Source organism: Suncus etruscus, chromosome 8 (assembly GCF_024139225.1).
Source record: "Suncus etruscus isolate mSunEtr1 chromosome 8, mSunEtr1.pri.cur, whole genome shotgun sequence".
Lineage (NCBI taxonomy): Eukaryota > Metazoa > Chordata > Mammalia > Eulipotyphla > Soricidae > Suncus > Suncus etruscus.
Window position 1 is genome coordinate 84,095,119 of NC_064855.1, and position 14,452 is coordinate 84,109,570.

Genomic DNA, 14,452 nt, shown 5'->3' on the forward strand with positions numbered 1-14,452 from the left:
GAAAATGAAAATGTTATAGTTAACCCAGAGTATTTAAAAATCACTTGTAAACTGAATATTTCTTGTATAAACAAGGTCTCTATAGAGATATTGCATACCTCGTAATGGCTTTCTTCATTCTCCTGAATGTGGAAACCCGCAGAGCTGGGACATTTCTGAGGAGTGACAGGAATATTGTCACTTTTGCTGTGTGAGTTACACTGAAAGAGATTACCAAATAATTGTGACAAACTACTCCATATTTAGTGTGTCTATTGAGACACATGTTTGTTTGCTTAATTTAATAAAGGTGTGTTATTTGAACTAATAAGGGTCTACCTCATAGGGACATGCACTAATACACAGCATTTATAAAGGGATCAAGATGTTCCCAGATAAATAAATTGTCAAAATATTTTAAGTAAGATTAAAGAAAGATACAGTGTGGTACTTTTGTCTTTTCTTTTTTAAAATGGTATTTATTTATGACACATAATTTAGGTAGTTAAGTCCTATATTGTGCTATGACTAGTGAGTTATTTTTCGATGCTTGATCTATCTTATAAATATATTTTCCTGTGACTCAGGTATATAATTGCCACTGAAAAATAAAGAAAATGAGACATTTTCTTTAAAATAAATAAAGTGAGGCAGCTTTTTCCAAAGTTGGAATATTACATACTTATCTATAAATAAATAAAACTGAGAAACTAAGGTCTTAAAATATTAATTAACCTTTAATTTGTTACTGAGTGTAGTTAGAAAACATAGATTGAAATAACTCACTTGAAGATAGAGAATTGTAAAACAAAAAAATATTTAGGTAAAGTTTGACTTCACACTGAAAATTTTGACTGTTTTCCTATTCTTTAGAAGATTGTTAGTGAAAAAAAATAAAAAAAGATTGTTAATGCAAATATAAGATGTAATCACTTCTAATACTCAAGTTCCTCTTAAATATCTTATTAAAAATCAAACAATAAATATCAATAGGTATTTCTGCTGGCAATCTATTGATCATATTATGATGATTTTAGGTTTTATTCTAATAAAAAGACATGAACTCAGGAAAGTATTAATCATTGTACTCTTTCATACGTCTAAACATACTTATGCTGGAATTTTTAGGACTTAGTTTGGAAGATAATATATTTAAAATCAGTATATTATATTTTCTATTCACTAATAAAATTTACTTTAATCTATATGAAAGAAAAATTTGATATTAGTTCATTCTCAAAGACACATTTTATTATTCCTATGGTTCTAACCCCAAAAGTGCTTAGAGCCTATAGCTGGCACAATGCTTAAAGCTGACTTTTAGTAATCCCTGGGAATAATATGAAGTGCAAGAGTACTAAAATAACTACAATTGGCAGTATACAAAGTAAGGATCTGGATCTTACCCCAAGTACTATCTCTATGGCTACCCCAAAGATGTTTTAGAAAGCAAATTAGTTTTAGAAAGGGGCACACTGAGCTCAGTGTATTTTAGCTGCCACAGAAAAGTGGTAAGCACATAAAAAGTCATTACAAATATTTGTTATAAAATTATTCACTTTTAAAATTTACATTTCGGGGTTGGAGAGATAGCATGGAGGTAAGGAGTTTGCCTTGTATGCAGAAGGACTGTGGTTCGAATACCAGCATCCCATATGGTCCCCCATGCCTGCCAGGGGTGATTTCTGAGCCTAGAGCCGGGAGTAACTCCTGAGCGCTGCCGGGTGTGACCCAAAAACCCAAAATAAATAAATAAAAATAAAAAATAAAATAAAATTTACATTTCAGTTGCTCTTTGTTCAGAGAGAAATTTAAAGGCATGACTTTCTTTTCCTTTTTTTTTGAGTGGTCATATTATCAGTGCTCAGAGTTTACTACTTTCTACACTCTGGGACTATATGTTGTGAGTCGTCTCTGGGGAATATTTTCAGTGGCTAGGATGGAATTTTGGTTAGATCCACATAAGGCAAAGTCTTATCCAGGTACTATCTCTCTGCCTATTTATTTATTTGTTTGTTTATTTTGGTTTTTTAGTTTTGGGCCACAACCTGTGACGCTCAGGGGTTACTCCTGGCTATGCACTCAGAAATCCCTCCTGGCTTGAGAGACTATATGGGACGCAGGGGTGGGAGAACAAACCATGGGTCTGTTCTAGATTAGCTTATGCAAGGCAAACATGCTACCACTTGCATCACCACTCCAACCCCTTTCTGTCCTTTTAGATCAGACTCAACCCGAATCCATTTTAGATACTTTTTGGTATGGAAAAACAAATAAATTTTATTCCCATTCATCCTATATTGATATCATACCACAATTTTGCAAAACTTACACTTTCCAGGAACACATTAATGAATAATTAAACGAATGACTATTGGCATTTTGCCTATTTTAGCAACCTAAGTAACTTTCAGATGTAGATGATCAAATGTGCTATATCTGTGTTAATGTTATAATATATCTAATTCATCAGAAGAAACCACTATTAATTATGAAAACTTGTCCTTTTCTCTCCACATTGGCACCCTTGGCTTTCTTGGGAAAAAATAAGAAAGAAAAAAAAGATATTTAGATCATAAAACTGTTATTTTCTTCTGTGATGTTCCTAGACATTTTAATCACTCAGTTCCTGTCCCTAGCCTCTTCTCATATCTATGCATGCTGATTAATCGTTTTAAAACATCTCATGTATTATGCAGTTTTTCTCCCTAGAAACATTTCCTCAATTCCTGTGGCCCAGCAGATCTGCTCCCTGACTGTATATTAGAATTACCTGGAGAGATTAAAAAAAAAAAAAAAGTAAACGACTGATCCCCACCTAAATCGGATAAAATAGACATCAGCCAACATTATCTTTAAAATAGCCAGGCAAGCCTAATGTCAGTTGAGTTTATGTTAACATATCTTTGTCTAGTCTTCAGGGCACTATAATGAATTTGATCTCTCTGGCCATTTTTATATGATCTTCTCCATAGAATTTATTCTTCCTTTCCATATTGAAGCTGATATAGTAGGTGATTTTTAATTTATGAATTTATCATATGACTATTCTGGAAAAAGTGTGTCATTGCATAAGCATTCAAAGTTTAACATAATTTTTAAATGCACTACATACACACACAAATCAAGAAACTCTGTAGAGAGGTAGAGATGTAGAATAAATAATTTTTCTTTACTAAAGAAGTGTGATAGGATTTAGATACATCTAATACTACATTAGAGCATTTCAAGTGACAAGAGCCTGGCTATTTCTATTCTGCAATTATCTTCCTTAAAGAGGACAAAATTGCTCTTTTATTCACATATTCTATTCTGTTTGTTCATTTGTTTGATCCTTAGACATTAACTGAGTGCATGCTGTCAAGATTTTACTGTTTAGAAGATATCAATTATAGTCTGCTATATTCTGATTTAACAGTGAAAGTAAACATGAAATTAAATAATCAAAATTGTATATAAAAATGCTACATAAAATATATGGTCACTAAGGAACATAGATAAGAAAATGATTAGATCCTTGGGTACAATAATTATGCAGATGCTTTTTTAAAATTATTTTATTTGTTTTGTTTTGGAGACACACCCATTGGTGCTCAAGGGTTGCTCCTGGTTTGCACTCAGAAATCATTCCTGGCAAGTTCAGAGAGCCATATTGAATGCCTGAGATCCAACTCAGGTCAGCAGCATGAATGGCAAATGACCTACCTGCTGAGATATCTCTGGGCCCTAATTGTGCAGTCTAAATAAATGAGCCAGAAAGAGAATCAGGTTAGCAAGAATTCACAGTAGAAGGAACAGAATCTGCAAAGACTAAATAATTTTAATTCTCATGACTTTTCTTGTGAGCCGATGTAGTTTAACTGTGTTTTCAGCATAGTGTGTGAGAATTTATTTGAAGGTAGGTAGGAGCAGGTCACTGAATTTAGCATTAAAGCCGATGATAAGAATTTATAGAATTGGGGTATGGAGAGACAGGATGGAGTAAGGCATTTGCCTTCCATGCAGAAAGGACAGTGGTTCGAATCCCAGCATCCCATATGGTCCCCTGCGCCTGCCAGGAGCGATTTTCGAGCGTACAGCCAGAAGTAACCCTTGAGAGCTGCCAGGTGTGACCCAAAAACCAAAAACCAAAAAACTGGGTGTGACCCAAAAACCAAAAAAAAAAAAAAAGAATTTATAGAATTGAATTTAGTATAGCAAGTGACATTCAAATAATGATTTACATATTTTACATGCAGTAACAGTGACAAGGGTGATTGTCATGAGTTCCTTTCTCCTAACTTTTTTTAAGCATATGCAATCTAAAAATATTAATTGCATTTATAGTATCACTCTGATACATGTCGCTTCATGTCCCCATGAATCTTTCTTTCCTATGTCTAATTCATGAGACATTTATACACCAATGAATGGAATCAAAAGAAAACCGATTACCCAGTATTCCTTCCTTATTTTTAAAATTCCTTTGTATTATGATCAATTTGCCTCTGCTGTTTCCAAATCTATGAAATATAGCAAAAAAAAAAGAACACAAAATAATATTTTGAGATAAAGTGCTTTAGTCTACATTTTTTAAAAAAAATTAATAACCAAATCATTAAATCACTGTAAATGATATTGAACTAGTTCCCATGCCAGCTTGATATATTTAATATTGAAAGAAAATTTCTTCTGAGAGTATTAGGAATTTTACCCACTGAAAACTATTTGCCTAATCGATTTGGTTTTTTTTTGGCCTCACCTGGTGTCGCTCAGGGCTTCCTCCTGAAATCGCTCAGAAATTGCTCCTGACAAAACTACGCATGCCCAGTGGGGCCCAACTGTGAAAAATTGTGAGTGTTGCCTGTGTGTGTCTGTCTACTGTCCTGTCACATGAACCTCTTGGGAGTGGGCTGAAAAGAGGTTCCAGAAAACTCGCTCTCCCAGAGGCCCATTCTAGGGCGGGAACACCAAGGAACTGCTCCATAACGTGAAAACTGGCTATAAGCAGTACTTTGCAGAAGCCAGTTCCCCAGTTTGTGACATCAGGCTGGGAAAATTCTGGGAAAATCTACAAAACTACACCTGCCAAGTGGGGCCCAACTGTGAAAAATTGTGAGTGCTGCCTGTGTGTGTCTGTCTACTGTCCTGTCACATGAACCACTTGGGAGTGGGCCGAAAAGAGGCTCCAGAAAACTCGCTCTCTCAGAGGCCCATTCTAGGGCGGGAATGCCAAGGAACTGCTCCATAACTTGAAAACCGGCTCTAAGCAGTTCTTTGCAGAAGCCAGGTACTCAGTTTGTGACATCAGGCTGGGAAAATCTACAAAAGTACACCTGCCTAGTGGGGCCTAACAGTGAAAAATTGTGAGTGCTGCCTGTGTGTGTCTGTCTACTGTCCTGTTGCATGAACCTCTTGGGAGTGGGCCAAAAAGAGGCTCCAGAAAACTCGCTCTCCCAGAGGCCCATTCTAGGGCGAGAATGCTCCAGAAGAGTACTTTGGCCCCGCTTCGCTACACGGCTGTACGCTCTTTCTAAGGAAAGAACACCATCGCAACAAAAAGAAAAAATCACACTAAGAACTGTGCTGGATCACTGAAGCCCAGCATTTCTGCCCAGACTGTCTTCTGGGCTGCATGCTCACGCCTCTGATTTCATCCTGTGTGAGGCTTCATTCACAGAGGACTCCCCTCCCTTGGAGGCAAGTTGACCCATTCAGAAAGGGCGGAGCCAGAGGAGTGTGGCTGCCTACATCATTTAGCCAATGAATACCACCAAAACATGTAGAAAAACCCACAATACAAGTGTGACAATGGGGAAAAAAGCAGGCCAGCATCAGACATAGAGAATGAAGATGACAATTCTGATGACCAGATAATGACCAACCAACTAATCAACCTCTCAGATAAGGACTTTAGACAAGCAATATGGAAGATGCTCAAAGAACTCAAAGAAGCCATGGATCGAGTTAAATAGAACACTAATAAGAACCAAGAAAATATGAAGACAGAAATCACAAAACTCCAAACTGAAATAAAATGTCAACTAACAGGCTTGAAAAACTCAGTAAACGAAGTGAATGACAAAATGAATAAGCTCTGGGACAGGGTATCAGAAGCTGAGAATAGACTTGGTGCTGTGGAAGATGAGATACATAACAATTCCATACAGCGAGAGAGACTGGAAAAAATACTTAAAGCAAATGGACAGTGGAAACAGACAGTGGAAAAATTAGTCAAAGAATGGGAACAGATGAAAATACAAGTCTATGATAAATTCAACAGAAACAACTTAAGAATCATTGAAGTCCCAGAGACCCAGGATAAAAATTTCCAGGAAGAATCAACAGTCAAGAACTTCATTAAAAAGAAACATCCAGAGCTAAAGAATATATGTGCTCAAATCCTGCAAGCTCAAAGATACCAACCAAAAGAGACCCCAGAAAAAATACCCCAAGACACATCCTAGTCACAATGACAAATCCCACAGATAGAGACAGAATTCTGAAAACAGCAAGATCAAAAAAGGAAATTACGGGGCCGGGCGGTGGCGCTAAAGGTAAGGTGCGCCTGCCTTGCCTGCGCCAGCCTTGGACGGACCGCGGTTCGATCCCCCGGTGTCCCATATGGTCCCCCAAGCCAGGAGCAACTTCTGAGCGCATAGCCAGGAGTAACCCCTGAGTGTTACCGGGTGTAGCCCAAAAACCAAAAAAAAAAAAAAAGGAAATTACATTCAGGGGAGCATCCTTGAGATTTACAGCAGACCTGTCACCAGAAACACTCAAGGCCATAAAGCAGTGGTGGGAGTGACAAGACTGAATGAAATGAATGCTTCACTTAGAATACTTTACCCAGCAAAACTCACTTTCCGGTTTGACTGAAGAATACATGGTTTCACAGACAAAAAACAGCTCAGAAACTTTGCAGATTCGAAACCAGTCTTAATAGAAAAACTGAAAGACCTAATTTAACACAAGACTAACCAAAAGACAAACCAAATTTCAATATAAAGATGGCATTAAGTCCCAGGACAATTCTTTCTCTCAACGTCAATGGACTAAATGCACCAGTTAAGAGACACAGAGTGGCTAAATGGATCAAAAAACTCAATCCAACCTTCTGCTGCCTACTAGAAACGCACCTGAATAGTCAAAACAAACATAGACTCAAAATAAAGGGCTGGAGAAAAATTATCCAAGCAAACAACACCCATAAAAAAGCTGGAGTGGCCATACTAATATCAGAGAATGCAAACTTTATACTCAGGAAGGTTATAAGGGACAAAGATGGATGTTTTATATTAATCAAGGGGTATGTAGAGCAGGAAGAAATAACTCTCCTAAACATATATGCACCGAATGAGGGACCAGCAAAATATTTAATACAATTGCTGACAAATCTGAAAAATAACATCAATAACAACACAATAATAGTGGGGGAACTCAATATAGCTTTGTCAACTCTGGATAGGTCAACCAGACTGATATCCAACAAGAATATACTAGACCTGAGGAGAGAAATGGAAGACAGAGACCTAGTGGATATATATAAGACACTCCATCCCCAGAAACCTGGGTACACATTCTTCTCCAATGTACATGGGACATTCTCCAGGATAGACTACATGCTGGCACATAAAGCATACCTCCATAATATCAAGAGGATAAAAATTTTGCAGGCTAACTTCGCTAACCACAAGGCTCTGAAATTATATGTGAATTCCAAAAGGACACAGAAGAAAAAAATTAACTCCTGGAAGTTAAACAGAGATGCTACGAAAAAAAAAAATTACAGACCAATATCGTGATGAATGCAGATGCAAAGATCCTCAACAAAATCCTGGCAAATAGGATTCAATGCCTCATTAAGAAGATTATCCACTACGATCAAGTAGGTTTCATCCCCTAATTAAAGGATGGTTTAATATAATACACAACATCAACAACAAGAAAAATGAAACCCACATGATCATATCAATAGATGCAGAGAAAGCATTTGATAAGGTCCAACACCCATTCTTAATCAAAAGTCTCAGCAAGATGGGAATGGAAGGAACCTTTCTCAATATAGTTAAGGCCATCTACCACAAGCCAGTGGCAAATATTATTGTCAATGGAGAAAAACTAAAAGCCTTCCCTCTAAATTCTGGCACAAGACAAGGCTGTCCTCTCTTACCACTCCTATTCAACATAGCACTGGAATTACTCGCTATAGCAATTAGGCAAGAAAAAATATCAAGGGAAAGCAGATAGAAAAGGAAGAAGTCAAGCTCTCACTCTTTGCAGATGACATGATACTCTACTTAGAACACCCTAAGGACTCTATGAAAAAGCTTCTAGAAACAATAGACTCATATAGCAAGGTGGCAGGCTACAAAATTAACACACAAAAATCAATGGCCTTTCTTTACACCTATAGTAATAAGGAAGAAATGGACATTAAGAAAACAACCCCATTCACAATAGTGCCACACAAACTCAAATATCTTGGAATCAACTTGACTAAAAATGTGAAGAACCTATATAAAGAAAACTAAAAAACTCTCCTCCAAGATATAAGTGAGGACACGCGGAAATGGAAACACATACCCTGCTCATGGATTGGAAGAATTAACATAATCAAAATCGCAATATCCCCAAGGAATTATACAGATTTAATGCGATCCCTCTAAAGATACCCATGACATTCTTCAAAGAAGAATTTTTCAAAAAATTTTTCCAAGAAGTGGATCAGGCACTTTTGAAATTCGTTTGGAAGAATAAACACCAGAAAGTTTGGAAAATTAAACACCCTAGAATAGCTAAAGCAATCATTGGGGAAAAGAATATGGGAGGAACTACTTTCTCCAACTTTATACTGTACTACAAAGCAATAGTTATCAAAACAGCATGGTACTGGAATAAGGGCAAGCCCTCAAAACAGTGGAATAGGCTTGAATACTCAGAAAATTTTCCCCAGACATACAATCACCTAATTTATGATAAAGGAGCAAGAAATCCTAAATGAAGCAAAGAATGCCTCTTCAACAAGTGGTGTTGGCACAACTGGCTAGCCACTTGCAAAAAATTGAACTTAGAACCCCAGCTAACATCATGTACAATGGTAAAATTTAAATGGATTAAAGACCTCGATATCAGACCCAAAACCATAAGATATATAAAACAACACATAGGCAAAATACTCCAGGATATTGATACTACAGGAATATTCAAGGAAGAAACTGCATTTTCCAAGCAAGTGAAAGCAGAGATTAACAGATGGGAATATATTAAGCTGAAAAGCTTCTGCACCTCAAATAAATAGTGCCCAGGATACAAGAGCCACCCACTGAGTGGGAGAAACTATTCACCCAATACCCATCAGATAAGGGGTTATTCTCCAAAATATACAAGGCACTGACATAAATTTACAAGGAAAAAACATCTAATCCCATCAAAAAATGGGGAGAAGAAATGGACAGACACTTTGACAAAGAGGAAATACAAATGGCCAAAAGACACATGAAAAAATGTTCCACATCACTAATCATCAGGGAGATGCAAATCAAAACAACTATGAGGTACCACCTCACACCACAGAGAATGGCACACATCACAAAGAATTAGAATAAACAGTGCTGGTGGGGATGTGGAGAGAAAGGAACTCTTATCCACTGCTGGTGGGAATGCTGTCTAGTTCAACCTTTATGGAAAGCGATATGGAGATTCCTCCAAAAACTGGAAATCGAGTTCCCATATGATCCAGCTATACCACTCCTAGAATTGTACCCTAGGAACACAAAAATACAATACAAAAACCCCTTCCTTACACCTATATTCATTGCAGCACTATTTACCATAGCAAGACTCTGGAAACAACCAAGATGCCCTTCAACAGAGGAATGGCTAAAGAAACTGTGGTACATATACACAATGGAATATTATGCAGCTGTCAGGAGAGATGAAGTCATGAAATTTTCTTATACATTGATGTACACGGAATCTATTATGCTGAGTGAAATAAATCAGAGAGAGAAAAATGCAGAATGGTCTCACTCATCTATGGGATTTAAGAAAAATGAAAGACATTCTTGCAGTAATAATTTTCAGACACAAAAGAAAAAAGAGCTGGAAGTTACAGATCACCTTAAGAAGCTCACCACAAAGAGTGATGAGTTTAGTTAGAGAAATAGCTACATTTTAACTGTTCTAATAATGAGAATGTATGAGGGAAGTGGAAAGCCTGTGTAGAGTACAGGCGGGGGTCGGGTGGGGAGGAGGGAGACTTGGGACATTGGTGATGGGAATGTTGCACTGGTGATGGGTGGTGTTCTTCACATGATTGAAACCCAAACACAATCATGTATGTAATCAAGGTGTTTAAATAAAAAAAAAAAAGAAATCGCTCCTGGCTTTGGGGGGAACCATATGGGATCCCAGTATTCGAACTGCTTTCCGTCCTTGATTTGGCAGAGTGCAAGGCAAACACCCTAACTGCTGTGCTATCATACTTCCACCCATGTTTGCCTAATTGATTTGATGGATTTGATATAGCAGACTTAATGTTGCAAGGTACATAATCAAACTCAAAGATGCAAAGGTTGCTAATAATTTATTACCATAAGTTAAAATCACTAAGGTCTGAGAGGTAGTAGAACAGGTAGTGTAGCTTTTTGCTTCAGCCTGGTTTCATCTCCTGCACTGCATGCAGTTTCCTTTGAGCTTAGCCAAGTGGAGCCCCAAAATAAACAACCATATTATTCAAACTATCAACTCATTTCTTTCTATACTTGAAATTCATCAGGGTTGTTTGTTCTATTACCTAAAAGTCATACTTGCATTCAAATATGTAGAATAAATTTGCCTACTCAAATTGCCCATGATAGCTCCTATAAAAATTGGGATTCCTTGGGGCCAGAGAGATACCATGGAGGCAGGGCGTTTGCCTTGCATGCAGAAGGATGGTGGTTTGAATCCCGGCATCCAATATGTGGTTCTCCAAACCTTCCATGAGCGATTTCTGAACGTGGAGCCAGGAGTAATCCCTGAACGCTGCCGAGTGTGACCCCCCCAAAATAAACAAAAACAAAGCAAACAAAAAATGGCATTTCTTGTTTACTAAATATCTACTCAAAAAATAAAAGAAATCTCAACTTGACTAACAATTAAGAATATTGGATCATAGTTTAGTCACCCCAATTGCATATACTAACCATATCAAGAGAAAAATATTTACAGTATGAAGAGTAACAAATGTATCATAAATAGCCATGAACAAAACATTTTTTTCAATCAAAATGTGATTTTTAGATATTTTTACTTTTCCTTCCTTACAATATTATTTATTTGCTAAAAATCAGTAGCTCAATTACAAAATTTAATCAGTCATTATAGAGGCAATACCTGTGAATTTGTAAATTATATTTTATTAATAACTTTCCATTTTTAAAACCTTGCAGTGAACAACTTACCATTTAAAAATTGCTAATAGCTCTCAGAAATATTAAAAGCATTTTTAAATTTTATTAGATAGGCAAGTCTTTAAAGTCTAGCAAGAAACTCAAATTAAAAAATATAAATATCTATACAACATATATAAATGATGAGGTATAATACTGTAAGCTTTACATATTTGCAATGTTAAAATCAATATAACTGAGGGAAAATAAAAGCATATGTACACACAAGTTTAAATATAAATAAACAGGAAATATAAATATAAATATGAATACAAAAAGAATTGCTAAACTTTGCACCATCAACTCGAAAAATTTTCTCCATTTCTTAGGATAGAGAATGTCTCTATTTCTAAACGTACTACAGGTCTAGGTTGTTTTTTTTTTTTTTCCCATTACACTGAAATCGATCTATCGTGTACGTCAAGTATGTCCTTATTTAGTGAATCAAAATTAATTCCTAGCCTTTCTCTCACTTAATGCCATTGGTAATTCCCTTTCTTCAAGATCAAATCTGTCAGAAAAACTCTAAGACATCACACATTCATGATCTTCTTTTTATTTGTTGTTTTATCTTTCGGAAGTAATCGAGTGGCTTATGTTGCAGTGGTTAGTCTTTATTATGTTGAGGTTATAAGACTTGATACTCTAAAAGCAACTATTCACCAGTGTTTTTTTTTGTTTGTTTGTTTTACTAAAACTACTTACTATATTAAACAATTAAATAAGAAAGGGAATCTTAGACCATTCCTAGGCATACATAAGTTCATAAATTATTGAACTGAAGTTTATGAACTGAAAAAAATTTTGGTTTATGTTATCTACAATGTTTTTTTCTAAATGGGACTTAGAGAAAACCAATTAGTTAATTTTAATAGCATTTCTGTACAGATTATGAAATCATTTGTTTTTCATCACTTTTAATTTCCTGTTCTAGATGAAATAGTTATTAAAGATGTATTAATTATTGAGCATTTTACTGTTCTAAGTAGAGCCACTTTAAAAGTATTATGACATTTTTCTTAATTTACTCTCTTGTGATGTGCTAAACAGAAATAATTTGTCACAAAGTATTCAACATATAAGAAATGTTTTGTAACTAAAAGACAGGTCTATATTAAAAAAAAGCTAGGAAAATAATCTAAACATGTGAAATTAAAGTCTGATGAAATTAAGTTATTGGCCTAAACAAAGTACCAGAATAAAGATCAGATTGTTTTTATTTGTTTGCTTATGAAGTCCTTTTCTATATGGTATTCCAAAATGTACTGGTCTCTAGCTCACATTTTTCAAACAAATAAACAATTTAATAAAATTTCCAGGTACAGATAATATATCCTATAAAGTTTTTATTTAATGTTTTTTGCTTGAGTAATATTTGAGAGTGGTAGTTTTGCTATAAATATATTTCATTGCTATAAAATTTTAACAACTTATATTGTCTACTTCCTAAATTTGCTGGTTCAGCTTACTTCTCACATAAACACAATGACCTTTCAGGCTTTTTAAAGGGACTAACCATAAATGCAAAAATAGAGATATTTTAGAAAATAAGATCTATTTTTAAAAGATATATTTCAGTTTTGATAAGTCTATATAAGATTAAAGTGTGATCCATTTTCTCTTCTTACTAATAATAATGAAAAAAGAAAATTTATAATATTGTAGAATTTTCAGAAATTTAATTATTAATTAAAAAGTGCATTTAGTGTCAAAGTCACACAGCAAGTTTTCTTTACATAGGCATTAATATCACAGAGCAGTAGGAACTGAACATGAACTAAACTTTAGATGTATTAGAGTACTCAAGTTAGAGGTACTCAGGTGTAGACATAGAAATATAATCAAAGTTTCACTATGTCCATATAAACATAAAGAAACTCATATATATCCCCATATTCAGTGGTCAATTCCTACATAAATAATTACCCTAAGTTACCTAACTTAATTTGGAACAATTTTAGATAATTATTTACCAAGAATGAATGGAAAACTTGTTAGCAGTGAAGACCACAAATTGTAGTTTATCTTATGTGTATTAGAATCTTTTCTTTAAGTGACTTGTGGATGTTGGTGATTTATACACATTTTAAAACTCATTATTTAATATATATAAAATATTTCTCAGAGTACATGCAAAACATAACATATGTAAGAGTATGTGTAATCAATATTTTACAGCTTCTCTATTGTTCCTTTCTTGTCTTTTTACCTTACTTTTAGGCCATTTTACAAGAGCAATATTGGAGTAAATGGTTTTAAATTACAAAATGAATTTATGTTAACAGAGCTGTTATTGGTAGTAATCTTTGCACAATGCAATTTAATTCTGAAAGTTAAATAAATAGGTAAAACAAGAGCTTTCACAACTTTACTTAAGGAGGAATGCTAACTTCTGTCTATACATATACTAAGAATTATATTATTGGATATTTTAAAAGTAACTGATTTGGTATCATACTTTGAAAAGACACCATAAATCTCTCTCTGGACAAGTAAAAATATTACATATTAAATTTTATTGATTTTCAGTCACAATATGAGAGGTTTTGTTTTAGAAGTGTGGGTAGGAACTTAAATGTGAATCATTGCTTTTGTTTTCAGATCAAATTTGTTATTGTAAGGGAAAAATGACGGGTTTCCTCTGTTTATTTAGATGGGTGTATTATATTTCACTTGAGGTAATTAATGTTAAGAATGGAAAAGTCATCACATTTTTTGAATTGTTTAAATTTTTCAGGGAGTTCTGGAGCTTTAAAAAAAAACAAGAAAATGTCAAACGGAAATTATAACATTTTCTCATTATGTTCTAAGTAGTTAGTGTGCCTGCCTCCTCTGCCTCCCTGGTACTTCCCACATCTCTCCTGTCACCTGATGCAGCAAAACAAATATCTGCTTTCTCTCAGATTTTCAATAGAGTAACCTTGAAGATGAAGTTATGATAATAGTTTACTTTTATTTAATGGATGGTAAATACAAAATGAGTTGAAAATTATTTATACAACTTATGATCACTGGCAGGCTATTAGTATGTACTTGAGAAGTCAAAAATTAGTACCACT

General features: G+C 34.9%; 1 protein-coding gene across 4 annotated transcripts in view; it reads right to left on the minus strand.

Annotated features, from left to right (window-relative positions):
• Positions 1-14,452, minus strand: part of PCDH9 (protocadherin 9) — a 965,083-nt gene that overhangs the window by 600,431 nt on the left and 350,200 nt on the right. For 2 of the 4 annotated variants that reach the window (XM_049778926.1, XM_049778924.1), the window contains exon 3: positions 99-200. The exons of the other annotated variants lie outside the window; for them this stretch is intronic. In XM_049778926.1, coding sequence (XP_049634883.1) covers positions 99-200 — 102 coding nt within the window. The remainder of the gene's footprint in view (positions 1-98; positions 201-14,452) is intronic. 4 annotated transcript variants of the gene reach the window in all.